Here is a 25769-nt window from a genome sequence, read left to right as displayed (position 1 = left end):
TGTCCTAACCTATTCTACTGTTCAACCCCTCTAGTTATTAGCCAATACCAAGTGGTTTTGATGATTGCTGCTTTATAATGCAATTTGAGATCAGGTAGGGTTAGGCTACCTTCCCTACCATTTCTTTCATTATTTCCCTTGATATTCTGGACATTTTGTTCTTCCAGATGAATTCTGATATTATTTTTTTAGCTGTATTATCTGGTAGTTTGGTATGGCAATGAATAGATAAATTAATTTAGGTAGGATTGCCATTTTTATTATATTAGCTCCACCTACACATGAGCAACTGATGATTTTCCACCTACTTATATATGACTTTATTTGTGTGAAAAAGTGTTTTGTAATTGTGTTCATATAGTCCCTGGGTTTGTTTTGGCACACAGACTCCCAGATATTTTATAGTGTCTACTGTAGCTTAAATGGGATTTCTCTTTCTATCTCTTGTTGTTGGGCTTTATTAGTAATTTATAGAAATGCAGGTGATTTATATGGGTTTATTTTGTTACCTACAACTTTGCCAAAGTTGTTTATTATTTCAAGTAGTTTTTCACTTGATTCTCTGGGATTCTCTAAGTAGATCATCATATCATCTGCAAAGAGTGATAACTTAGTTTCTTCTTTGCCTGTTCTTATTCCTTCAATTTCTTTTTCTTCTCTTGTTGCTAAAGCTAATGTTTCCAATCCCATACTGAATAACAGTGGTGATAATGGACATCCTTGTTTCATCCCTAATCTTATTGGAAATGCATCCAGTTTATTTTTATTACCTATAATGCTTGCTTAGGGTTTAAGGTAGATACTATTTATTATTTTACAAAAGGTTCCATTTATTCCTATGCTCACCACTGCTTTTCAATAGGAATGAATGGTGCATTGTGTCAATGACTTTTTCTGCATCTATTGAGATAATCATATGGTTTCTGTTAGTTTTGTTATTGCTACAATCAATAATGCTGATAGTTTTCCTAATAATGAACCAGCCCTGCATTCCTAGTATAAATCCTACCTGATAACGTATTATTCTCAAAACAAGTTGCTATATTCTTTTTGCTAACATCTTATTTAAAATTTTGGCATCTATATTCATTAGAGAAATTGGTATATAATTTTCTTTCTCTGTTTTGACTCTTCCTGGTTTAGGTATGAGTACCATATTTGTATCATAAAAAGAATTTGGTAGGACTCCTTCAGCAATTTTCCCAAATAGTCTATATAGTATTGGAATTAACTATTATTGAAATGTTTGATAAAATTCACTTGTGAATCCATCTGACCCTGGAGATGTTCTTCTAGGGAGTTCATTGATGGCTTATTCAATATCTTTTTCTCAGATGGGGTTATTTAAGTATTCAACTTCCTCTTCTGTTAATCTGGGAAATTTATATTTTTAAAATATTCATCCATCTCATTTACATTGTCATATTTATGGGCATACAGTTGGGCAAAGTAATTTCTAATTATTGTTTTAATTTCCTCCTTGTTGGAAGTGAGTTCATCCTTTTCATTTTTGATACTGGTAATTTGGTTTTCTTCTTTCTTTTTTTTAATCAAATTGACCCAAGGTTTATCAATTTTATTGGTTTTTTTTTTCATAAAGCCAACTCTTAGTTTTATTTACTAGTTCAATAGTTTGCTTAATTTCAATTTTATTAATCTCTCCTTTGGTTTTCAGTGTTTCTAATTTGTTATTTACTTGGGAATTTTCAATTTGTTCTTTTTCTAGTTTTTTCATCTGCATGCCCAATTCACTGATCTCCTCTTTCTCTATTTTATTTATGTGGGCATTCAAGGATATAAAACCTCCCCTAAGAACTGCTTTTGCAGTGTCACATAAGTTTTGGTAGGTTGTCTCATTATTGTCATTCTCTTGATTGAAGTTGTTGATTGTTTCTATAATTTATTGTTTAACTCATTCATTCTTTAGGATTAGATTATTTAGTTTCCAATTAATTTTTGGTTTATCTTTCCATGGCCTTTTATTACATATAATTTTTGTTGCATTATGATCTGAGAATGATGCACTGACTATCTCTGCCTTTCTGCACTGGATTGTGAAGTTTTTATACCCTAGTACATGGTCAATTTTTGTACATGTGTCATGTATTGCTGAGAAAAAAGGTATATTCCTTTCTATCCCCCTTCAGTTTTCTCCAGAGATCTATCATATCTACGTTACCTAGAGTTTTATTCACCTCCTTAACTTCTTTCTTGTTTATTCTGAGGTTAGATTTATCAAGTTCAGAGAGGGGGGAGGTTGAGGTCCCCCACTAGTACAGTTTTGCTGTCTATTTTTTCCTTTAACTCTTTTAACTTCTCCTCTAAGAATTTGGATGCTATACCACTTGGAGCACATACGTTTAGTAATGATATTGCTTCATCATCTATGGTACTTTTAGCAGGATATAGTTTCCTTCCTTATCTCTTTTGATTAGATCTCTTTCTGCTTTTGTTTAATCTGAGAGTAGGATTGCTACCCCTGCTTTTTTTACATCAGCCAAAGCACAATATATTCTGCTCCAGCCTTTTGCCTTTACCCTGTGTGTATCCCCTCATTTCAAATGTGCTTCTTGTAAACAACATATTTTTGGATTATGGTTTTTAATCCATTCTGCTATCGTCCTCTGTTTTATGGGAGAGTTCATCCCATTCACATTCACAGCTATGATTACCATCTGTGTCTTTCCCTCCATCCTGTTTCCCCCTGTTTATGCTTTTATTTCTCCTGTAGTGCCATTTTGACCTCCTCAAGAAAGCACATCAATAGCTGCATTGTTGGAATCCAAATGTGTAAATTTCATTGTCATTAACAGAGAAAATCACTTGGCAGTGAAACATCATCAAATCTTCTCCCATTCATCTTTTTGCTGTTCTCACAGTTTCATCTTTAAAAGCTCTTAGAGTGATATCACTTAATTGGTTCTCACAAAAAACTTTCTAAAAGCAATTTTATTAATCCTTCAACCACCTCTCACTGTTTTATGAAGTGATACTACTTATAACCATTCTCCTCTTGTAGGTTTTTAAAAGTGAGCTTGGACTTGGTTGCCATCTACCTCCACTCAGCAAAGAAATCAAGTATTTGCTAGCTGTATGGGTTTCTGGGTATTTTGTTGTCTCTATTGTTATAAATGAGTGAAACTTCTTTAAGAAATGGTAAAAAAAAAATTTGCTTTTAGCCATTTATTTTTCAGAGTCAATAGCTTGTTTAAATTGGTTTGCATAAAGCTGTTCTAGCTTCAGTTACTGTCATTTCATCCCCCCCCCCTTTCCTAATTTGCTGATAATTTTGACCTTTGCTCTCTAACTAGTGCATGATATAATTTTACAAGGAACAGATTCTGAAGTGACTATTATATAGTTAATCAGTCATATCCCATTTAGAGGCAATTTCATTTTTTGTGATGTTCAGTGTTCTCTCTTTTCAGTACATTGAAATTCTAGTTAAAGAAAAGCTGCTTCTGAGTTATCAACAATCCTTCAAAGCAAAGGATAATTTCATTTGCATATACACCTACCACAATGTCTGACACATAGCAGGTGCCTGATAAATGCTTGTTGTCTGATTATTTCTTAATACAAAACATTTATGTTCCATCTTATTTTTCACTCTCCTCCCTAGGGCCCACCTTTGTATGAAAGTTACCTTGTATAAGAGTACATGTTGACTTGCATTAGGAGACTTTGACAAGATTTTCACTGAAATTCTTTACTTCTTCATCCACTACAGTAAAGTTAATTCAAAAGCTGCAATTACCTTCACAGAAATCTCTCATTATCCTCATTATCATCACTGCAAGGCAAAATAACCAAAGGTCCTTTGAAATAATACTTCTTGATGCCTTCAGCTATATGAGGAAAATAAATTCACCAACACTTTCTCTCTAAGGATAATCTACAAGTTATCTATTTTACTGCAAATTATTTGGCTTCTACTTTTATTTATAGCAATAATATCAATATTTATGAGATTCCATTTTTGCAGTAGTATAACTCATTGGGCAATGAGTAAACATCTCACATTTAGAAGGTCAACAGTAAAATTCACATTTACAGATGGTTTTCTAAATGGTATGATTCTCATGCCAATCTGCTACTGTCACTACAGGAATAAAAGAATAACAGGACTGCTGATATTTTGAAAGAAATATTCTCCATTTCATGGGTCACTATGGCCAAAGAATTTATCACTCAGTGTTCAACTGTGTTGGTAAGTCTCTCCCCACAAATATCTGTGTTATATTTGGAAAGGAGTTATAGTCTGTTACAGTCCATAGTCTAAACTTTTCTATCGTAAATTGCCCTCAAGAAACTACGATGAGGCACTGAAGTTACCCTTTTATGGAGAATATTGTATTTTCTAGTACAGAAAAAAATATAAATGATTGAATAAATGAATATGATACAATTGCCCCTTCTCATGTGTGTGTGTGTGTGTGTGTGTGTGTGTGTGTGTGTGTGTGTATACAAGTTTCTGCTGGAAAACCAAGACACAAAAGTAGGTAAAAAATTATCTAGTTCCTCTTAATACTTCCTCCATCTCCTCGTCCTTTTGTGAAATATTGTCTTCTAGCAAAACCTACTCAAAAATTAAAAGGGGGGATATAGCATTTGAAATATAAAAGATCTAGTTTAATTCATGATTAGCATATGGGCTATACTTTTGAAGCTATCAGGAAAAAGTCCTTCTGGAGACCTAATTTGAAACAAACCTCTATACTGAGGTGAGGCTAAAAGAGAACATTTTGACTGTGTTCATTTGAATATATATATAAAGCTTTCCGAATGGAAAGAAGCTGTCCAAGTAAACTCTACTGCCTTATTACACCTCCTCTCTTCCTGCCATCTCCTTCAACAGGATGGAACGATCAGTAGGCACAGACCCGCATGGTAAGGACATTACTGGAGTACTGAGAGTTTTATGAATTCAGACAATACCTTTAACTGCCATAATAGCCCTGAGCTAGCAAAGCAAAGAGTCTAGCTAGCCCTTGCTTCTGAAGTAACACTGACATAGCTGATTAACAGTTACTGCATCCTCAGAATTCAGGTCCTGCTTCCTGATTTGACTACCATTAAAGTTGCCCCTGAAGAGCCTGAGGGTCCACAAAAGCAAAGAGCTACCCTTCTTGTTCACTGAATTTTTTTGGTTCATGTTGTAGGTATTTGGGGGAGTCTTAGATTGAAGGAGAAAACCACTATCACTTTCAAATGTTCTTCAGATCCCTGGATTTACAACCAATACCACTATTTCTACTTTGGAATCATAAACCAGCTTTCACTCAATGCCCACAGGCTATTGGAACAGACTTTAATGGTTTCTCTCTAATGTTCAGGGCCATTAGGAGAGAACAAATCAGAATGGAGATGAAAACCCCGTCAAAGGAGTCCCTTTGGGCAATCACAGAGTGAAAACTTGTAGTGTGAGGCACTAAACATGGTGAGCTTCTGCATCAGCTTCCAAAAAGCAGGTTTAAGTTGCTGGGGGAAAAAATGGAGCAGACAATTATGTCCAAATTCCCCTCCCCTTCTTTCATGGTTGACACACCAGGATGTAGGAGGGAAAGCCACTGGAAGTCAGAAGATCTTGGTTGGAAACATGTCTCCACCAGTAATTAGCTACATAATATTAAGTAAGTTACTTGCTCTCTCAAAAACTGAGATCCCTCATCTATAAAATGAGGGGGTTTAAAATGATAACCTGATGTCTTTTCCAGTTCAACCATTGTCTAACTCAAATTTTTCATGCTTTGAGATAGTCTTTTGATGGTCTTTCATGAGTCAAAGGCCCATCAAAAATGATAATTATACATTCAACATTTTATTAATGAATGACTTGTGGGGAAAAGATATAATATGCTTTGTAAATCAAAGTATCTCAATCCCAGTTTCTGTCTGATATTGTGTTGTGTGTCTCTTGGTCAAAGCTCTGCCACTCTTAATTTGTAGAGCTTCACCATGAGATTGACTGTGAGGAGGAGGGAATTTTTGGTTATAACAACTCTCATAGACTATCTAACAAGTTGTAAAGATCTTCAAAATCTATTGATGAAAGGAAAACCACATGGAAAATTCCACTCCCCAAAAAAATCCTTAGAGTATTCTAAACCTCAAAGTACACTATAAATGTAGTTATTGTTAACATTATGTCTCATACTAGTTTTGTTGAATGATGAAATTTACATCCATCTTCACTTTTCACAGGACTCTGTCTAGACCAACAGAAACTAATACTACCAATGTACAGACTCAGGAGGATAAAAAAACATCTCACAGTGATTAACAACTCCTCCTATCAAGAAGTGCTTCTTTTAGTAATTGACATCCATTCCTAACTGCTGCTGTAGTCAATTTCCTTTGTTTTTTATACTCAGTGAAAATGGAAATGAGATAACCACCATCATCTTCCATGTGACTAGTCCTCATATATCTGAAGACTATTAAATTATCCCTTAGTCCACATAATCATTTGAACTCCTCTATGTTTTCCTCCTAGTCAGTAGAGGACATCTGATAGTATCATCTTGACTTGTCAGGTTGTTTGACTTCAGTCTGCACAATGGGGATTTCCATCAACATCTATTGACAGATATCAGCTTCATCCTCAAAAACAACTTCCTTTCTATAAATCAGTGACAGACTGATATGCAACTCATCCATGAACTGGAACAGCAGTTTGTTGCAAAAGAAGCAGAGTTCCTAAGACTACATTTTTTTTTATTAGTTAAAGAATCTTTCGTAGAAACAAACAAAATCCAGAAAACAGTTTCCAAATTTTTTGTGAGTCCTATGTGGGTCATAAAAGGAATAATCTTTATGATAAGTTGAGGTAACTATATCCACAAGTTATGAGACTGGTTGTTTCTCCTGTATATTATAAGGAAACACCAACTCTTGGAATTCTCAGTATAGACAACTCTTTTTACAAGAGTAAATAATATTTCAAAAGAGGAAGATGTTTCATTAATCAAATAATAAGCAAAAAGCTTCCAGGGGAAAAGAAAAACAGATCCAAACACACATGCACACACACACACACACACACACACACACACATGCACACGCACACGCACACATCTGCTCTAGCATCCACCTAAGGTCAATGACAGAAAGAACTCAAAACAATAAATATATCCACCAGTGAAATGTGCCTGGTATATTCTGGATGTTTAGGAATTAAGATATGTGCCCTAGTAGACGTCTAACACCAAATATATAATTGGTACACATGGTGTATGCATATATATGTATATATACACACACACATATGCATGTACATACATATATGCACACATATATGTAGATATGCAGATATATATGTATGTGTGCATGTGTGTATATGCAATGTTCTTCTAATAAGGGAGGGAGATGCATCATCTCCTTTCTTATTTGGGGCCAAGGTTGATTACTATAATTTTCTACCTTACTGTTCTTTCCATTTTCATTATTGTAGTCATTGCTTATATTTTTCTGATTCTTCTTACTTCAATTTACTTGAATTCACGTAAGTTTTCCCATGCTTCTCTGTATTCTCCATATTCAAAGTTTTTTAGTTATATTCCATTCTATTCATATGTCAAATGTATTTTTGCCATTCAGTGAGGCAGTTAAGTAGTCCAGTGGATAGAGCTCCAAGGCCTGGAGTCAGGAAGATTAATTTTCATGAGTTCAAATCTGGCCCTAGACACTTACTAGCTGTATGAACCTGGGCAAATCACTTAATACTATTTGCCTCATTTTCCTCATCTGTAAAAAGAGTTAAGAAGGCTATACCTTTGTCAAGAAAATCTCACATGGGATCATGGAGAGTCAGTTGCACATAAGTGAACAAGAACAAAGGATTAAGAGTTTTAAAAAGACATTATTCATTCAACAAATATATATTTGGAGGCTACTTATACCAGGAAATTTTCTAAAGATATTTTAGAGTTATTTCAGTAGGTTAATGTTTGAAAATGACAATAAAAAGTTGATAATGATAATTAACTAATACTGCTATAGATTGAGAGGAAGTATAGCTCAGTGAATAGGGAGTTAGCCTTGAATACAGAAAGACCTCCTGACCTTGAGTCTCACTTTTAACACATACTAATTGTGTGACCTTGGGTAATTCATTTAACCTCTCAGTGCTCTAGGAAGTACTCTAAGATCATAAGGTGAGGAGAAAGTGTTGACCTGCATTAGTAGAGGGAATTTCCTCACCTGGGAGTCCCCAAATAAAGGAAATCATAAGTCCAATTCCTATTCCTATCCTTATCCCTACTTCTATAGATACATTATCCACACCACTGGGGGTATTCCCTCCACTATTATTACTTGCAACCTATCCATGCCTTCTCATCCTATTCGATCTTTGACCCACACCCTTCCACACATCTTCTACAGATGATTTATCAAATATGGTGGGTCTTTCCCTGAATCTTTTAATATTTTATGGCTACCACAGAAATGCTTTGCCATTCCCCATTCTTGGCACAAGAAGAGGGGCCTGACCTTCTGCTCAGGAACAGTTACCCAATGAGAGAGGATGACCAATGCTAAAGGACAGAATTTTGATGGTTTGGTCTTTGGTCACCAATGGTGGAAATGCCAGTTACAGGGCAGGGGGTGAGGAGGACAGGAGATGGTGAGAAGAGTATAAGGACTAATACCTCAACACAATATCAGACAGGAAGTCCCTTGCATGGGACTGTGATACTTTGACTTAAAATGTATATTGTATCTGCTTCCCACAAATCATTTGTTAATAAAATATTGAATGTATAATTATCATTTCTGAAATATGAGTTGACTATGGGAAGTTTAAAGTCTTTTTTTGTAAAATGAATAATCTTGTAATATAAAGAAATTCCCATTGATTTTCTTACTTTATTTTCAATATTTCCAGATCTCACTTTTAGTGAGATATGCCAGAATGAATATATTTCAGTGTTTGAATTCCATTAAATAATTTCAATATATTAAAGAGATAGGTCTGTACTAAAAGGATGCACTTTTTCTCTTTATAACTAGAAAAATTATTTTGGGGAAATTAAAATGAAGAAGTCAAGTCTGATATTTATAGACTTTTATACCAAAAGAAATCTGGGATAGAAAGATGGATAGATGGATGGATAGATAGATAGATGGGCAGATAGATAGATAGATAGATAGATAGATAGATAGATAGATAGATAGATAGATAGATAGATAGACAGATGATAGATAGATAGATACAGATAAAAATTAAGTGCTGACTGAAAAAAAAAATCTCCATTTCAACTATACCCAAAGGGCTATAAAACTGTGCATACCCTTTGATACAACAATACCACTGCTAGATCTATGTCCCAAAGACATCCAACAAAAGAGAAAAGGACTTATTTGTTCAAAAATATATATAGCAACTCTTTTTGTGGTGGCTAAGAATTGTAAATCAAAGGGATGCCTATGAATTGGGGAACAACTAAACAAGCTGTAGTATATGATTGTAATGGAATATTATTGTGCTATAAGAAATGACAAGCAGGATGATTTTAGAAAAACCTGGTAAGGTGTGAACTGAGGCATAGTGAAGTGAACATTCAATAGAATGTTTTACACAGCAGCAGCAACAGTGTTGGATGAAGAATTGTGAATGACTTAACTATTCTCAGCAAAACAATGATCCAAGACAATCCCAAAGGATTAATGATGAAGCATACTATCTGCCTCCAGAGAAAGAATTAAAATTAATTGAATACAGACTGAAGCATGCTATTTTTAACTTTCTTTCACTTTTTTTTCTTTTATTCTAGTCTTCTTGTACAAAATCACTATTATGGAAATGGTTTACCTAATTGCATGTGTATAGCCTATATCTGGTTGCTTAGTGCTTCAAGGAGGGAGGAGGGAAGGGAGACAGGGAGGGAGGAATAGAATTTGGAACTCAAAACTTTAAGTAAAAATGTTAAAAAAAGAAAAATCTCCATTTCCCAAATGAACTAAAAAAACTAAGTGCTTAATAAAGTTGAGAATATGTATCACTGTGATATGAATTCCCTATTTGAAGAGAAAAGAAAAATTGGAAAACAGATTGGTAGAAATTTGGTTTAGACCAACTTTTTATACCATCTACCACACTAAGGTCAAAACAGATCTATGACCTGAATAAATATTAAAAGTGGCACACCAAGTATATAACTGGTACATATGATGTGTGTATAGGCACACACACATGCACACACACACACACATATATGGTTCCTAGAGTATAGATGTTTGAATCACTTTTTAGCATTGTTGCAAATTGCTTTCCCTAATAGTTGGACTAATACACAGCTCCCATAATAGTATACTAAGTGTGCCTGTATTTACATGACTCTAAAATTGATAATTCCCAAATTGTGTCATCTTTGCCAATTTTCTGGTTATTAGATGATTTGATTTGCATATATAATATTATTAATGATTCGATATATTTTTTCAAATGACTTTATACTTTGAAACTCTTTTTTTTAAGAATGACTTACTCTTGTTTCTTAACTACTTATTCATAGGAAAATAGCTGTTGGTCTTATACGTTTGTATTAGTTCCCAATAAACCTTGGGCATCAATACCTTTCAGAGGTGTTTTAATTCAAAGATTTCCTCCTATCTCCTCAACAGCTTCCCTTTTTTTCCTGCTTGCAATGGTTTGGTTTATAAGCTTTTCAATTTTACGCAATCAAAATTATCTATTTTATCTTTTTGATCATTTCTTTCCACTAAGAAATTTTCCCCTAGATATAGCTGTGAAATCTGATAGAGTTCATGTGTGAAAATATTATATGACTGGATAAATACAGATGCATTAATTCATTATTACTAAAGCTATGCATTGTTCCAAACATTGTGGAAAACAATTTGCAATAATGCTAAGAAAGTGATTCAAATATTCATACTTTTAGAACCAGATATCCCATTGTTAAGCTTATATCCCTATGGAATTCAGTGATAGAAAGAAAGGCACATAAGCCAAGATATTCCTAGCAGCATATTTTTAGTAGCAAAGACCTGGAAAAAATTGAACCCCACGAATTGGAAAATGGCTAAACCAACTGTGATGCATGAAAAGAATGTAATATTACTAAACTGTAAGGAATGGTGAATGTAAGGAATACAGAGAAGCATGGGAAGACTTGAGTGAACTCATACAAATGGAAGAAGAACCTGGAAAAAAAAATACAAGCAGTAACTACAGCAGTGTAAATGGAAAGAACTACAACAACACAAATTGGATGTGAAAAGCAAGAAATTGTAGTAATCAACCTTGCCTCAAAGAAGAAAGGAGAAAATCTCCCTCTCTTCTTTGAAGAGGTAACTGCCTTGATGGGAGAATATTGCATATCCTGCCAACACAGTAAATTTTTTGGTTAGTTTTGCTGATTTGCTTTTTTTTTTCTTTTATTGTCTTTTTTATTTTTTATTTATTTTATTGCTTTATTTTATTATAAGGGATGCTCCCTGGGGAGGGGAAGGAAAAGAGAGGGGAGAGGAAGAAGTAGGCAATACCACTAGAAGTGATAAGAAAATCTTCATTTACCTAACTTCTGTCCATGAACTCTAAGTCAAGTTTGGAAGGGACCTTAGGGATTTTCAAGCCTACTTCCTCATGTTGCAGAAGAGGAAACAAATTCCTAGTGATAAGTAACTTGTCCAAGGGTCCCACAGTAAGTTACAGATAGAGCAAGAAGCAGAGTGAGTCTCTGGAATTCTAGGCCAAGTGCTAACTACTCTTCCATAGCTGCCTTCTAAGAGAAGTCCACCCAGCTCCCTTTGCAGTAAATCAACATTTTGATTTCACATTATTACTCTTGTAAGATTTTTTTTATGTCAGTATTACATAAATGAGATTTTTGAATGGATGAAGAGGAGATGGCATAGTAACATGAAAAAAGGTAGATTTGCAATCAAAGGACCTGAGTATTCATCCCAGCTCTGTCACTCACTACCTGTCCTAACTTGGGTAAGTAACTTTTCCGGACACCAACCACCTTAAAAGTAAAATAAGGGCTGCTTGGAGTAATACTATCTAAGGCTTCTTCTAGCTCTTAAAAATCCAAACTCCTTGGAATCTGCTAAGATGGTAGAGGCCACAAACAGGAAAGAGTGTTGTTAGTTTATTCTCTGCAGGGATGAGATACTGTCATTTCTATTTAAACCAACAAATCCGTAGATTTCACCACTAGCTACTAAAAGAATCAGGAAAAGCCATTCACAGAAGCTGTTGTCTGCATAAATCTCATTTGCTTTTGTAGAATGCAAATCTTGGTCATAATCAGCTTCTGTTCATTGACATTTAGATCTCAGGGTAAAGCTGGCTCCCAAATACTATTCTGAGTTATGCTCATCTGCGTTTCAAAGTTAAAAGCACAACTGGGGATAATTGGTTCGATTAGGGATTACTAATGAGTTGTGGATGTTTTTGTTCCAGTCATTAAGATTGGTAGACTTAGCTCATTAGAACAGGAGGCTGTTTTGCTATAAGCTGACTGCTTAGTGAACAAAGTCTAGGGTTGGCTTTGGAAAGTCTCAGGAAGAAAAAGGTCATCAGGGTCATGCTTAATCATATGATTTAATGGAGAGCCACGAATTGGGAGTCAGAAGCCTTAGGTTCAAGACACAGCTCTGCCACAGAGGAAACATTCTGAGCAAATCCCTTCACCTCTTAATTTCCTGATCTGTAAAATGGGAAAGATAACATTTGCACTGCTCAATCTACAGGGTTGTTATGAAGATCAAACTAGGGAACATCTTGACATGTTACTTCACTCTACCCTCCAGGTCTACTGGGCACTTCAAACTTTATCCTAGGGCCCTACAGTCCTAATTGCTAAGAGTTTACCTTGCTCTGGGAAGAATCATCAAATCCACATTACCATTCTGGAAAAGTCAATCCATGCACCATCTTGGCAAATTCCTAGACCAAAATAACCCTACCCTGGCCACTATTCCCCTCTATATTTTGTCATATAATAAAATATATGTTCCTTGAGTGTGGGTACTATCATGATATTTGTATACATAGTAATCATGTAATAAATTTATTTTTTATTCATTCATATATTTACTTTGCACTTGTTTCGTATTATTAATGTACCACCCTGCTTCCATTTTCTTCAGCCATCCCTGTTCTTGGTCATTCAAAGGTAATAATTAGTTGACTGAAATTGAAATACAGTTTCCATGCTCTGGCTAGGACTGCCAGATTCTATTAAAAATTATTACTTTCTGGTTGCCCAATTTGCTATAGGTTATGTTATTTCTGTATTTGGTCCATGCTGATTAATATGGTGTTTCTTCCACCACAGTATTTCAGAGCCAGAAAGGACCCAGAAAGGATCTTAGAGGTCATCCACTCTAAATACACTTCTTTTGAGAGAGATAAGAAAACTGAAGGCCAAACACTATGAGAGACTTGTCTGGGCTCATCCACCTAGTAGAGCCAATAGAGCTCAGGCTGAGCCCAATCTCCTGAGTCTTAATCCAGTGGTCTTGTTACTCTAAACACTTCACCAAATTCTTCAGAGAGATCACCAGTTCTTAGGTTTGAACACCCCTCAGAGAGCAACTAGCCATTTTCTAAGCTTGTGAGATAGAATGCCTATCCTGACTGTTTTCAAAAGGGAAAGGAGAAGCAGCAAGTGTTCTGAAAGCCTTAGCATTACAGGAATTTGTCTTACCTGCTTGAGGAAATACAGGTTAAGGTTATTCTTGGATAGAAAGTTTTCAAACTGTTGTTCAGTTGTTTCAGCCATGTCTGACTCTTTGTGACCCCACTTGTGGTTTTCTTGGCAGAGATACTGGAGTAGTTTGCCTTTTCCTTTTCTAGCTCATTTTACAGATGAGGAAACTGAGACAAGCAGGGTTAAGTGACTTGCCCAGGGTTACCTGGGTAATAAGTGTCTGAGGTCAGGTTTGAACTCAGTAAGATAAGTCTTCTTGACTTCAGGTCTGTCACTCTATCCACTGTGCCACCGAGCTGCCTACCCATGAGTTAGGACTCTCTTTATTACAGCAGAGTGGCATGGACTAAGAGCTCTAATGGGTCTAATTCAGTGGATCCATCTGCATCATTCTATATGTGACAGTGAACCTTGAAGCAATACAACCAGGTCCCAATTAGTGTGAGTAATGAATCCCATGACGTAGCCATGTGTATTCAAATTCATACTATTTGGAGTTATAATTAGGTAAAATATGGTGATTGCTTCCAGCCCAATGGAAGTATGTAGTGCAAATTCAAATAATAGACCTACTTCAGGAAACTCATTATTTGTACTAATTGGGACCTAGCTGTAGTCCTTAATTGCTTACACACTGAGCCCATCAGAATCAGATTCTATCAGCTTGTTTATTCTCATCCTTGGATACTGAGATAACAAGCTTGAGAGAGCAGAAAGAGTGCAGTCAGAAGACTTGGGTGTGAATGCTGACTGTAATACTCCCTATGTAAGATACTTCCCCTCTCTGGGCCTCAATATCCTCATCTGTAAAATGAGAGAAATGAACTCAATAACCTCTAAGGTTCCTTACAATTCCCAATTTATAAACCTATGTTTAAAAATGAATCCATTACTTATGAACATGCACATGAATTTGACCACTGTCCTTGCGGCAAATATCAGGCTTCCTAAAGCTGAAGAGGGGAATACAAAGGGAGGAATAAGCATCTATTAAGCACCTGTTGTGTATGTCTTTTACTTTGTTCCTATACATAGCTGGCTTTGTATATATGCATTTTCATGTTGTAAATTATAAGGGGATTTCAAGACAGGAACTATCTTTTGCCTCTTTCTGTATCCCTAGCACTTAGCACAGTTGCTGGCACAAAGTGGGTCCTTAATAAAGATTGTCTGATTACTTGGTGCCAAGCACTGTGCACCTTACAGATATTATCTCAGTTGATCTTCAGAACAACCCTGTGAGTTGTGATAAATTGATCTAAACTCCTCAATTTGTTTCTATCCAGTATCAAACACCAAGGAGAGCAGGCTTTTGGGGGAAGTGAGGGGCCACAAGTGTCACATATGTCTACAGAATTCCATTAAATTCAAGAGCAATAAATCTTCAATACCATGGCACCATCTTGTCCAAGGTTTCACCTCTAAACAAAAAAAATAAGTCCAATGCCCATTAATATGAGGAAGTTTGGAAGAGAGACTTTTGTTGCCTGAATGACTTCAATGTCACTATCTTACAGGAAACATGAGGCATACAAAACCAAATATGGACAAAGTGGTAAATCCATCTATAGACTTCTTTATTTTTGTAAAAGATCAATATCAGCATCAGGGGAGAAATCTGAAAGCAGACTTGGAAAAAGAATTTCAGCTTACTTAGCCCTGTATCCCATGGAGTATTTGATCATTCATAATTCCCAACACATCAAACCAAAGGGCCAGCGGTATAGTAAACTCAAGGTAGTGACATATTCTGAGGTAGTTTGATCCAAATGACATCCAGGCATTCAACACAAATTTCCCAATCACCCAATGTTCCATTTTTTTCATCCAAAGAGAATCCAATTAAGCAAGGCAAAGAGAAAATGCTAAGTCTCTATTTTATTAAAATGAAATCACAATCTTTTAATTCCTGTTCTTTAAGTGAGAAAAATGGGGAGGAAGGAGGAAAAAGCATTTCTTCAGATTTAGCAAATGCAGTAAGATCAGATGGAAAGTTCTCTTTTCTTGTTGTCAGTGAATGAGACTAGTGTTAGAACTGAAGAAGGGGGAAGAGGAGGGATTTCCTTTCATCTGGGAGAGTTCATTGCCCTCTCTGGATGCTGGGAATAAATATTCAGGATAAATTTCATCTCTGGCCAAGAAAGAACTTAAGAGCAGGACTATTTCTATGCCAGTGCATACTAAATGGAAGATGTTACTTGAAGTTTCCTAAAAGAAGGGATAAAATCCTCTGGATGTTATGCTCTTGATGTTTTACAACAAAAGGAGGAGGGGAATGTGAGATGTGAGTCTACTGGAAATATAATAAATCCTGAAAGTTCATTCAATTCTAACTGATCATTTTCTAACAGTATACATTTAAAATAGAGGCAGAAAGTAAGCCACAGATTGAGGGAAACACTGGGGCAACAGGAAAACCTGCAAGGGGTAGTCTTACTTTGGCTGCATTTTCTGGAAGCAAAAATCCAGTTCTGGGAAGGCTGACTTGATGGTTTGTTGTCTAATGGTGGAGCAAGCAGAGGTGGTGGGATGTATCTTAACCTGTGATTGTTCATCTGAGATCGGTCAGCTTTGCTATGACACAGTTGCTGAGGAAGCTCATCGATGAGGAGTCCAGGCACTCAGTAGCTCACTGCAGCCTAGGTAAATCAGGAGGTTACAATAGCCAGACACAATCAAGACTGTGGCTGTGGTGGACAATTTAAAAAACTCGAAGGAGGTCATTCTCAGAAGACGTATGACCAGTTCCTCTCCCTAACAAAAGGTTTCCCAGACACTGCACTGAGCTGAGCCAAAGATCACCAGAAAAGCTCAGCTCACCCTTTGATTTCTGCTGATCCCGCCCCCCACCCCGCCGTGTCTCCCTTACTCTTAGATCACTACACAAAAATTCCCCCCATGAACTTCACAGACTTCAAAGTCCACAGGCACCGGTGGCCATCCATACCAATGGAGGATTTGTTTCCTAACTGGCAACAGTTTTCCTTGCCGAAAAATGTCTCCAACTCCCTTGAAGAAGACAAACAAAACCCTACATCAAGGGGCTTTCTGGAAACCCAGCTTAAAGAGAGTACCACAGTACCAGCACAGACATACAAAGATGCAGATACAGACACAGTCAGCTTCTAGTAGGGAACTAGTTCCATCTCCATGTGTGTGTATTTTGTTTTGTTTTTAATTTTGCCCTAAAATCAGTCATCCAGGGATGTAAACGGAGACCAAACCTTTCATTCCGAGACAAAGCCTTCATTTCTCTGGGATACCCCTTTGCAGATCCTGCTCACCCAGAGCAAGGGTGCAGTAGGACGGAAACCAAGTACGCTAAAATCCGAGTTGTTCCGGTATCTCCAAGTGGCTTGTGGAAGCAGGGGTAACAGGAGATACAACCATCGCGATTTTTCTCCTCAGTGTCTGTAGAGCACCTCCATCTGCCTCCCTTGAAGAGCCCCAGTCAGGACAAGGCGGGCGAAGCTCTAGTTCTGACTCAGTTTACCCCTAAGCACGCATCCTTCCACCCCACCACACACATACATATACCCACACACAGGAGCTCGGGAGCCAGGGTTCCAGGAAAAGCAGAGTAAACACGACTCTAATTAATCCTTTACACACTCCAAGCATAGAAAGCGGACCCCCAAGGGGCGCGCCTAGTCCAGGGCTGGTAACGGTGGGAAGAAAGTTGAGCCCTAGACCCAGTTAGCGTCCATCCCTCCATGCCCTACCCAGGTTTGCCAGGTACTTACACAAAGACCCCAAAGAGGAGTACTCGGACCCCGATCTCGATGGCCAGATCCCGCATGGTGAGTCGGAGCGTTGAGCCAATCCCAAGCAATGCGCCCCTTTCGCGCAGCTGGACCTCACACCGAGCTGCGCCTCTCTTTAAAAGAGACCGGTCCGAGACTCAGACGCGCCACAGACTTGGGTTGGGGCGGTGAGGTTGAGGCGTGAGGGGGAGCGCCAGGGCGGGAAAGGAAAGGGGGCAGGGCTCAGCCTAAACCAGCAGCTCTCCAAAGGGCCCCCAGCGAAGAGAGCTCGCCCTGCCCCTCCTCCTCTCCCATTTCCCAGCGGCGGACCCAGCCGCCTCTGGAGCCGCAGCTGGAGCCGCCCCGGGAAGCTGCCTTGGAGGGGCAGGCGCTCTCCCAGGTAGCGGAGCTGCTGGCTGCACCGCCGCGGTCCTGCCGCTGCCGCTGCTGCTCCCTCTTGCTCTCTATTCGCCTGCGCCCAAGCGCGGAGAACGGAGGGGGAGGGCTGCCTCTCCCCCGCCGTCAATTGGAAAAATAACTTCGTGTCTTCCGCAGCTTTGATTTATTTATCAGGAGAGGGGAAAATCCAGGGATGCCCGCCGTCTCCAGCGCCTTCAGCTCTTTTCCCTGGCCAGTTTGGCTGGCGGCTCAGTTCCTTCGCTCCACGGAAACAAGCAAGCCCTTTTCTCTCTGCCTGTCTTTCTTAAAAGACAAGAAAGAGAAAAAGGACAGACACAGACACAAAGACAGCTTTCTATTACATCGGTTTGGAGTGCATATACTACATATTGTATATTTCAGGTGTTTTCACATTATGTCACCTCCACACTCCTCAGACCTTAAATTCACCGCTTTTTGTCGTGAGAATTTCCGCCAAGATTACCTTTCCAAAAAACAACCCTTTGCCTCTTTTCTTGCACTTTCCATATCAGAAATTAGACTGACAAAGAGAAAAAAAAAAATACCCAAAGCATTCCCTACTTTTGAAAAACGCTAAAGTAAAAAGTGTAACCCCAGATTTCCCCTCTGCACTCCCTAACCTACCTTCCCCACCCCCAACTCTCAGGCTGCAAAGGGTTTTTTGTTGTTATTCTTTTCCCCCATATAGGGAAAAAGGGAATTCCCCAGACTCTCTAAGGAAGGAGATCATGTCTCAAGCGGAGGCACTAGCCAAAATCTAGTTGCTTGGATTTGAGGTTGATCTGGTTTGGATTCACTGACAGCTGAGTGTCAGGAGAGCCTGTCACCAACCTAATAGAGGTCTGGAGCTTTGTGATGAATTTTAAAGAATTATCTGATCTCTTTCATTTGTGTTGACCAGGTCAACCACCCAGAATAGAGGCCTAAATTCCTACCTACTTTAAGGTGGTCTTTTAAAAAAGCACAAAGAAAGGGCTCAGGATTCTAACCCCTGCTCTTCCCCTAACCGGATGTGGGAACTTGAGTAAGTGATTTCCCTTTTCTGGACCTCAGTTTCCTCTTCTATAAAATAAGAACGTTGTTTCTTTGAAGTTCCTTCCATTTCTAACATCCTGTGATTCTTTCAACTGGAACTTCATACTTTTAAGTTTATACTTTATACTTTTAAGTTTAGCATAAATGCTGACCCAAGTATCAAAGTTCCTATTAATCTAATACTAACACAATTTAAAAAACAGACCAGCTGCTCTTCAGTGGATATCATCTATATCCAAAGAAACTCAGGTGCTGTGGGTAAGTGCAAAGGTGTGAGAGACAACTAACTTTACCAAAGACTTGTAATAGCCAATGTCTGTCTGTCTGTCTGTCTGTCTGTCTGTCTGTTTCTCTCTCTCTCTCTCTCTCTCTCTCTCTCTCTCTCTCTCTCTCTCTCTCTCTCTCTCGCTCTCACACACATTACTGTCAAACAATATGTATTGCATCAGATAATTGATACAAAGAGGCACTTCAATTATTCCTGGAGTTAGGAGACCTATAGTCTAGTCCCATCTCTGCCACTAATAGATGCATGACCTTTGACAAGTAGCTCTTAAGTCATAACTTTCTCATTTTTAAAATGTAAAAGTTTAAACTAGATGGTTTCTCTAGGTCTTTCCAGCCTGAAAAGTCTATGGTCCCATAGACTGAAAGGACTAGATAACTTCAATAACTACAATAGTTTTCTTACTGGTATTCCTAACTCTCCTCTCCCTCCTCTCCTCCTGCTTCCAATTCACCCGACATGCACTATCATATTAACTTCCTATGGCACAGCTCCAATCATGCCATTCTGCTGCCTAAAAATCTTCAAGCCTAGTATTCAGGTCCCTTAAGAATATGGCCTTCACCTTTCTTTCCAATCTTATCTTCCTCTCTTCTTCTTCACCCATTCCCACACTCCAGCCATATTGGGGTACTTATCTATCCTCCAAATATACCTCTATACTTTTCTACCTCCATATCTGTTCCCACAACCAGAAATGCCACCTATATGCATCTCTGGCTTTCAGAAACCTACCCATCCTTCAAGAAATAAATGCTACCTCCCTGTATGAACCTTTGATCCCTTCCAAAAAGAAATATTTTCACTTCTTTCTCTAAACAGTTATAGACTGCTTTAATACCTTCCTCATGACAGTTTTGTTCTTTTAAGATTATCTATAGATTTATTATATGCAATGTATTTTGTTTTGTTTTGTTTTTGGTAAATGTCTTATTCACTCCACTGGAGGGTAAACTTCATATGGGCTTTGACATCCTTTGACGAATGACATCACTATGTTAGGGTCAAGGTAGAGTGTGTTCAACTGTGGCTGGTTAGTCTAAGATGAGCTCAGAAGACTCTACCACAAGCACAAATAGTCCATTTGAACATTTGGGATGGAGATGTCTCTAGATTTGTGCATCTCACAATACCTTTGTGATAGTGCAATTCTGCTTTGCTCTTAGAGCATAGTGCTTAGATGTGGGCACTGCCGGGTGATCCTATGCCAGTGTCTGCCATGTCTTACAATTGACAGTAAAGCTCTTCAGAGAGACTTGTATCGTTCTTCTGACTTCCATGTGAATGTTCTTTATGCACCACAACAAAGCACACAGGGTCGTACATATAGTCAGTGGTAGCCAAATGTTTGGTGAATTGAATTGAATGCAAGAATTCACTTGAATAGAAGATATGGGTTTGGGTTGGGCCTAGACAGATGGATTAAATTCAGATAGAAAAGAAAGAATATTCCAGGTAAAGAAAGTAGCACAAACCAAGACACTAAAATCTGAATGCATAAGATGTAGGACATTGAATAGGTCAGTTTGCGTGGAATAGAGAAATCATGTAGAATTGTGGGAGAAAAAGCTAAAAAGATATGGTAAGCTTAGCTAGATTAGAGGTGGACGTCTTGAATATGGTCAAGGAATTTGGGGGCAAAAACTACCATCCTTCTCACAATCAGAATATTTTGGAGTTGGTAGGGACCACAAGTAGACATCTAGTCCAATCCATATTCACAAAGGAATTGCTACTAAAGCATACATGGAAAGCGTTTGTCTTGCCTATGGCTGAAATTCTCCAATGACAAGCAATACACTATGTCCCAAAATATCTGATTCCATTTTATGATAGTTCCATAAGGGAGTTTTATCTGAAATTCGGCATAAATATGTCTCTTTACAACTTCGATCCTCTATTCTTAGTTTGCCCTTGGGGGACAAATAGAATCACTCTAATCTTAACCCCTTCAAATATCTGAGCACAACAGTCCTGATCATCTGAGTCTTTTTTTTTCTGCTTAGTCAACACCTCCAAGATTTACAAATGATTCTCATGACTGACTCAATGGTCTTTAGAGACAGCTAAATGGCACAGTTCAAATCCAGCCTGCAGATAACATAATAGAAAGAACATTGGCTTTGGAGTCAGTGGACCCAGTTTAGAATCCTACCTGTGAGACCTTGGGTAAGTCTTTACCTACATAGATTTCAATTTTCCACTCTGAAAAAGAAGAGAATTGGACTGGACAGCTTCTCATATGCCTTTCAGCTCTATAATCTAAGACTTTTTACTTTTGATTGTAAATGTTGTCCTTTGGGTCTTCAGAATTTCATTCTTGCATATTTTTCATCCCTCCCAGAGTGACTTCCATTATAGAATTTTAATCGATGCAATAATATCAAGTTGTTCCTTTGAAATCTGCTGGCCCCAAATCTAACATTCTTCTCAAACCATTCAAAGCTTTTCTATCCTCTACAGCAAATGCTAAGATGGGATGAATGACTAGTTCCTTCCCAGTGTTCCCATCATTATTTTCCCTCTCTAGCAACCTGTTTCTCTCTATTAGTGAAAATCAGATCCATTGTAGACTATCCCCCTGTTGGTCCCTCCACTTTTTGAAGGATTATATGATTATTAAGCAGAGTGAAGAGGTTATTAACTATTCTTTTGGTGGAGAAGAAGTTCCAGCAGATAGCTAGATAATCAAAGTCCCCCATGATTATGCTGCTGAAATAGATTTATGATGCTTCCTGACCATTTCTTCTTTCTGTCTTGGTAGCCTGTAGTACACGCCAATGATAAAATTGTTTCTCTTTTTCCATTAATCTTCATCCAATGTTCTTTCCCATGGTTCCTGAGTTTCTTCATATATGTAAGCCTTCCCAACTTGTAGTGCTCCTATACCTGTATCCCTTTTGTAAATGTATGTGAAATGTCCTTTTGATATAAAGAATACTGAAGAGAACCAAAGATAATATTCGATTGTTATTGTATTAATTATGAAATAGCTTTGACAATCGAATGTTACTTCACAGTTTCACTGAAGATACTACTTTATTCATATATAATTGGGGCAATACTATCACATTTGAAGTCACTGGATATTTTTTGCCTCTCCATGATGTTTGTTAATCCTATGGATCTCATAAGATGTATGAATGGTTGCTTTTGAAAAAGATAATAGTAATAATTTGTATTTCCATGGCAGGATAAACTTTTTCAGGTGATGCTTCAAACCTCCTAATATCACCCCACCCCGCTGTCTCTTTCCCTTTCTTCAAAGAAGAAGAGGCATGTGCCTTTCTCACTAAGAAGTAGCCTGTGTCCTTGGCCTCATTCTTTTTTACTTGCCCTACGTCCTTGTTTTGGAAGTTATCCTCCTTTCTAAAGATACATTTTCATCTTTTCTCCTGCACTAGTTCTTTCCCCTATGTCCCTTTTACATGCCTAGTACCTTTAAGCTTTAATCTCTTTTCCTCAGCTGGAATCTAATATCAAGGAAAGAAGTTGTTATCACAGCATTTAGAATTGGATCAGACCTTAGAGGTCATCTAATTCAACATCTGCCTATACAAGAATCCTCTCTACAACATACCTGGACAACAGTCATCAGTCTTTTACTTAAAACCTTTAAGTTTTACTTAAATCGTTTTACATCAGTCTTTTACTTAAAACTCATCACCAGCTGAGGCTATCCATTCCATTTTGGAGGAGTTTTAATTGTTAAGAAAGTTTTTTTCATTTGAAGATCAAACTGAAATCTGCCTTTCTGTAATTTCCATCCAAATCTAATCCATACTACTACTACTACTACTACTACTACTACTACTACTACTACTACTACTACCACCACTAATGCTACTACTACTATCACCACCATCACATCACTATTACTACTACTGATAATAGCAATAACATTAACAACCTTAACAATAATAATGTCTAAAATTTTATAGTGATTTAAGATTTGCAAAGTAGTTCACATATGTTAACTCATTTGATCCTCATAATAACCCGGTAAGGGAGGTGCTATTATTATCTCTATTTTACAGAGGAGGAAACTGAGGCAAATACCCTGTAGCTCAGGTTCACACAACTAATAAGGGTCTGAGGCAAAATTCAAACTCAGATCTTCCTTACTCTGGGTCCCATACTCTATCCACTGGACCACCTAACTGCTTCTGGGAATATGAGAGACCTTAAAATAGTTGGTAGTTCTCCCACCATCAATTTTCTTTTTCCATGCATCTTCCAATGAACTTGTGACCATGTCATCTTTCCTGTGGGTTTCTGTATTTTAAAACTTATCTCTGTGAAACAAAAAGATTTTGCCCTGCCTAAGGAACTCCAGAGGTCAGCCAGTAAGGGTGGGGACGTTCTTCCCCACATCTTTAATGTGCTAAACTTTCAAAAAATATTTAGCAACCACTCTTTTATTTGCTCCACACAATAAAACTGTTAGACAGATGGATGGATAGACTCTTAAAAATAAGGAAATAGTCTCAGAGAGGTGAAGCACCTTATCTGAGGTCAACTAGCTAGTACAAGGCAGAGCCAGGACTTCTGGCAGAAGACCAGGGTTTTGGATTCCTTAGCAGGGTTCTTTCTACTAGACATCACTGTCTCCTGAACAGATGCTGCCAATTGAGTATAGGGTCATCCCTGGTGGTTTGCCCAGTTTGCCCAAGTTTCTTGCAGGTACCAAATAGCAGAGGGACTGCATTTACTAAGACAGAAGAAAAAGTTATCAGAAAAAGACTGTTGAGTAAGGAAGCAAAGAAACATAGGCAAGCTAGATAAAGAAACTCAGCCAAAGCTTCCTGAGAGATAACCCCTTCCAGGTGCCAACCCTGAAATCATCTGCTAAATCCTTACATAAGAATCCTCCAAACTGGTATGATTTTTCCCAGGGACAAAGAATATGCCTGACTCCATCAAAGACAAGAGAAATTTCTTCTTATTGCCTAGACACCATTAAGAATACAATGGGGCTATGATGAGGCTAATTTTATTTCTTTTTATAAATAGTATTTTTTTCTAGTTACATGTAAAGATAATTTTCAACAATCATTTTTATAAGATTTTGAATTCCAGATTTTTTTGTCCCCTCTCCCTCCTCAACCCCCTCCTCAAGATGACAAGCAATCTGATATAGGTTATACATACGTGATCCTGTTAAACATATTTCCACAAGATAGGTTATACATGTGTAATCATGTTAAACATATTTCCACATTAGTCACGTTGTGAAAGAAGAAACAGAACAAAAGGAAAAAAACATGAACCAAAAAAAGAAAGTGAAGAGTATGCTTTAATCTTCATTTAAACTCCATCAGTTCTTTCTCTGGATGCGGATAACATTTTCTATCACAAGTCTTTTGGAATTGTCTTGGATGATGGTATTGCTAAGAAGAGCTAAGTCTACTATGTCTGATCATCTCACAGTGTTGTTTTTATTGTGTCCCAGGTTCCCTTGGTTCTGCTCACTTCACTCAGAATCAGCTCATGTAAATCCAGGTTTTTTTCAAATCCACATGAGATTAATTTTCAAGCCAATCTGGCAGAATATAAAGGACCATTGGGATACAAAGTTTTTACCTTGGAAGGCAATGCATGCAATAGCTAGCCCATAGTCCCTAGGTCATGAACTGGTCATATGGTTGCCTATTGTATTTCCCAGGAGCAGAGATGTTCTTCTCTAAATATAAAGAGTGCCTCTAGATTACTTATACCTATAGCACACATACATGCTTGCATGTTTATATGTTATGCACTCTATAGTCCATTCATACTGGCCTCTTTGCTGTCCCTTACATATGACACCCCATTTTTCTCTCCTGTATCTTTTACATTGGCTGTTCTCTCTCCTTACCTCTGCCTCTCAATTTGGGTTTTCTCTGAAAGTAAGCTCAAATACTACCCTCTGCAGGAAACCTTGCATAGTCCTTCTAGCTATCAGTGCCTCCCCATCTAAGGGAAGATAGATATAGACATATAAATAGAGATAGAGATAGATAGATATAGATATACACACATACATATAAGTATGTATATATGTATATGTGTAAATGTGTATATGTATATGTAAGTATATATATATAGAGAGAGAGAGATAGAAATATTTTGCATATGCCTGGTTATTTACCTATTCTGTCTAATATTTGATGATTTGATGGCTCCTTGGGGATAAGAAAGACAATCTTGGAGCTAATCAAGTTCTCTCTTCCCTCCTGGGTCTTGTCTTTGTAATTCCTACTTATCCTTTCAAACCTAATTCAAATTTCACCTCCTGCAAGAAGGTTTTTCTACCACCTTAGTTAATAATGGCCTCCCATTCTCTCTTAGATGCCACATAGGACTTTACATATCTCTGGTGCATTTATCCTACCTCATATTGTACTCAGGTGGTTTAGACAGAGCCCTGCCCTCACAAATCGCTGTATAAATCCTTGCTGTTGATTCTGGATGAATTCTTGCAAGTGATCAGAATATCATACAGTGCACTGTTATATAACTAATACAGTGGAAGGGATGTGTTCAACATGCACAGAATGCTTAGATTTTGCTGTCTGTCTGTATGTCTAAACAGGAAGTCATTTGAGGATCACAAACTGC

General features: G+C 37.7%; 1 protein-coding gene across 3 annotated transcripts in view; it reads right to left on the bottom strand.

The window, feature by feature from the left end:
• PLPP4 (phospholipid phosphatase 4) overlaps positions 1-17571 on the bottom strand; it is a 196575-nt gene extending 179004 nt beyond the window's left edge. For 2 of the 3 annotated variants that reach the window (XM_072624225.1, XM_072624234.1), the window contains exon 1: positions 17429-17571. In XM_072624225.1, the coding sequence (XP_072480326.1) occupies positions 17429-17484 (56 nt within the window). In that variant the 5' untranslated portion in view covers positions 17485-17571. Of the gene's footprint in view, positions 1-16122; positions 16240-17428 lie in introns of those variants that run through there. The other variant, XM_072624239.1, reaches the window with a different exon arrangement.
• Between the last annotated feature and the right edge of the window lie 8198 nt (positions 17572-25769).

Source organism: Notamacropus eugenii, chromosome 1 (assembly GCF_028372415.1).
Source record: "Notamacropus eugenii isolate mMacEug1 chromosome 1, mMacEug1.pri_v2, whole genome shotgun sequence".
NCBI classification, from domain to species: domain Eukaryota; kingdom Metazoa; phylum Chordata; class Mammalia; order Diprotodontia; family Macropodidae; genus Notamacropus; species Notamacropus eugenii.
The sequence above is the reverse complement of the archived record's forward strand: the minus strand, read 5'-3'. Positions and strand labels throughout refer to the sequence as shown.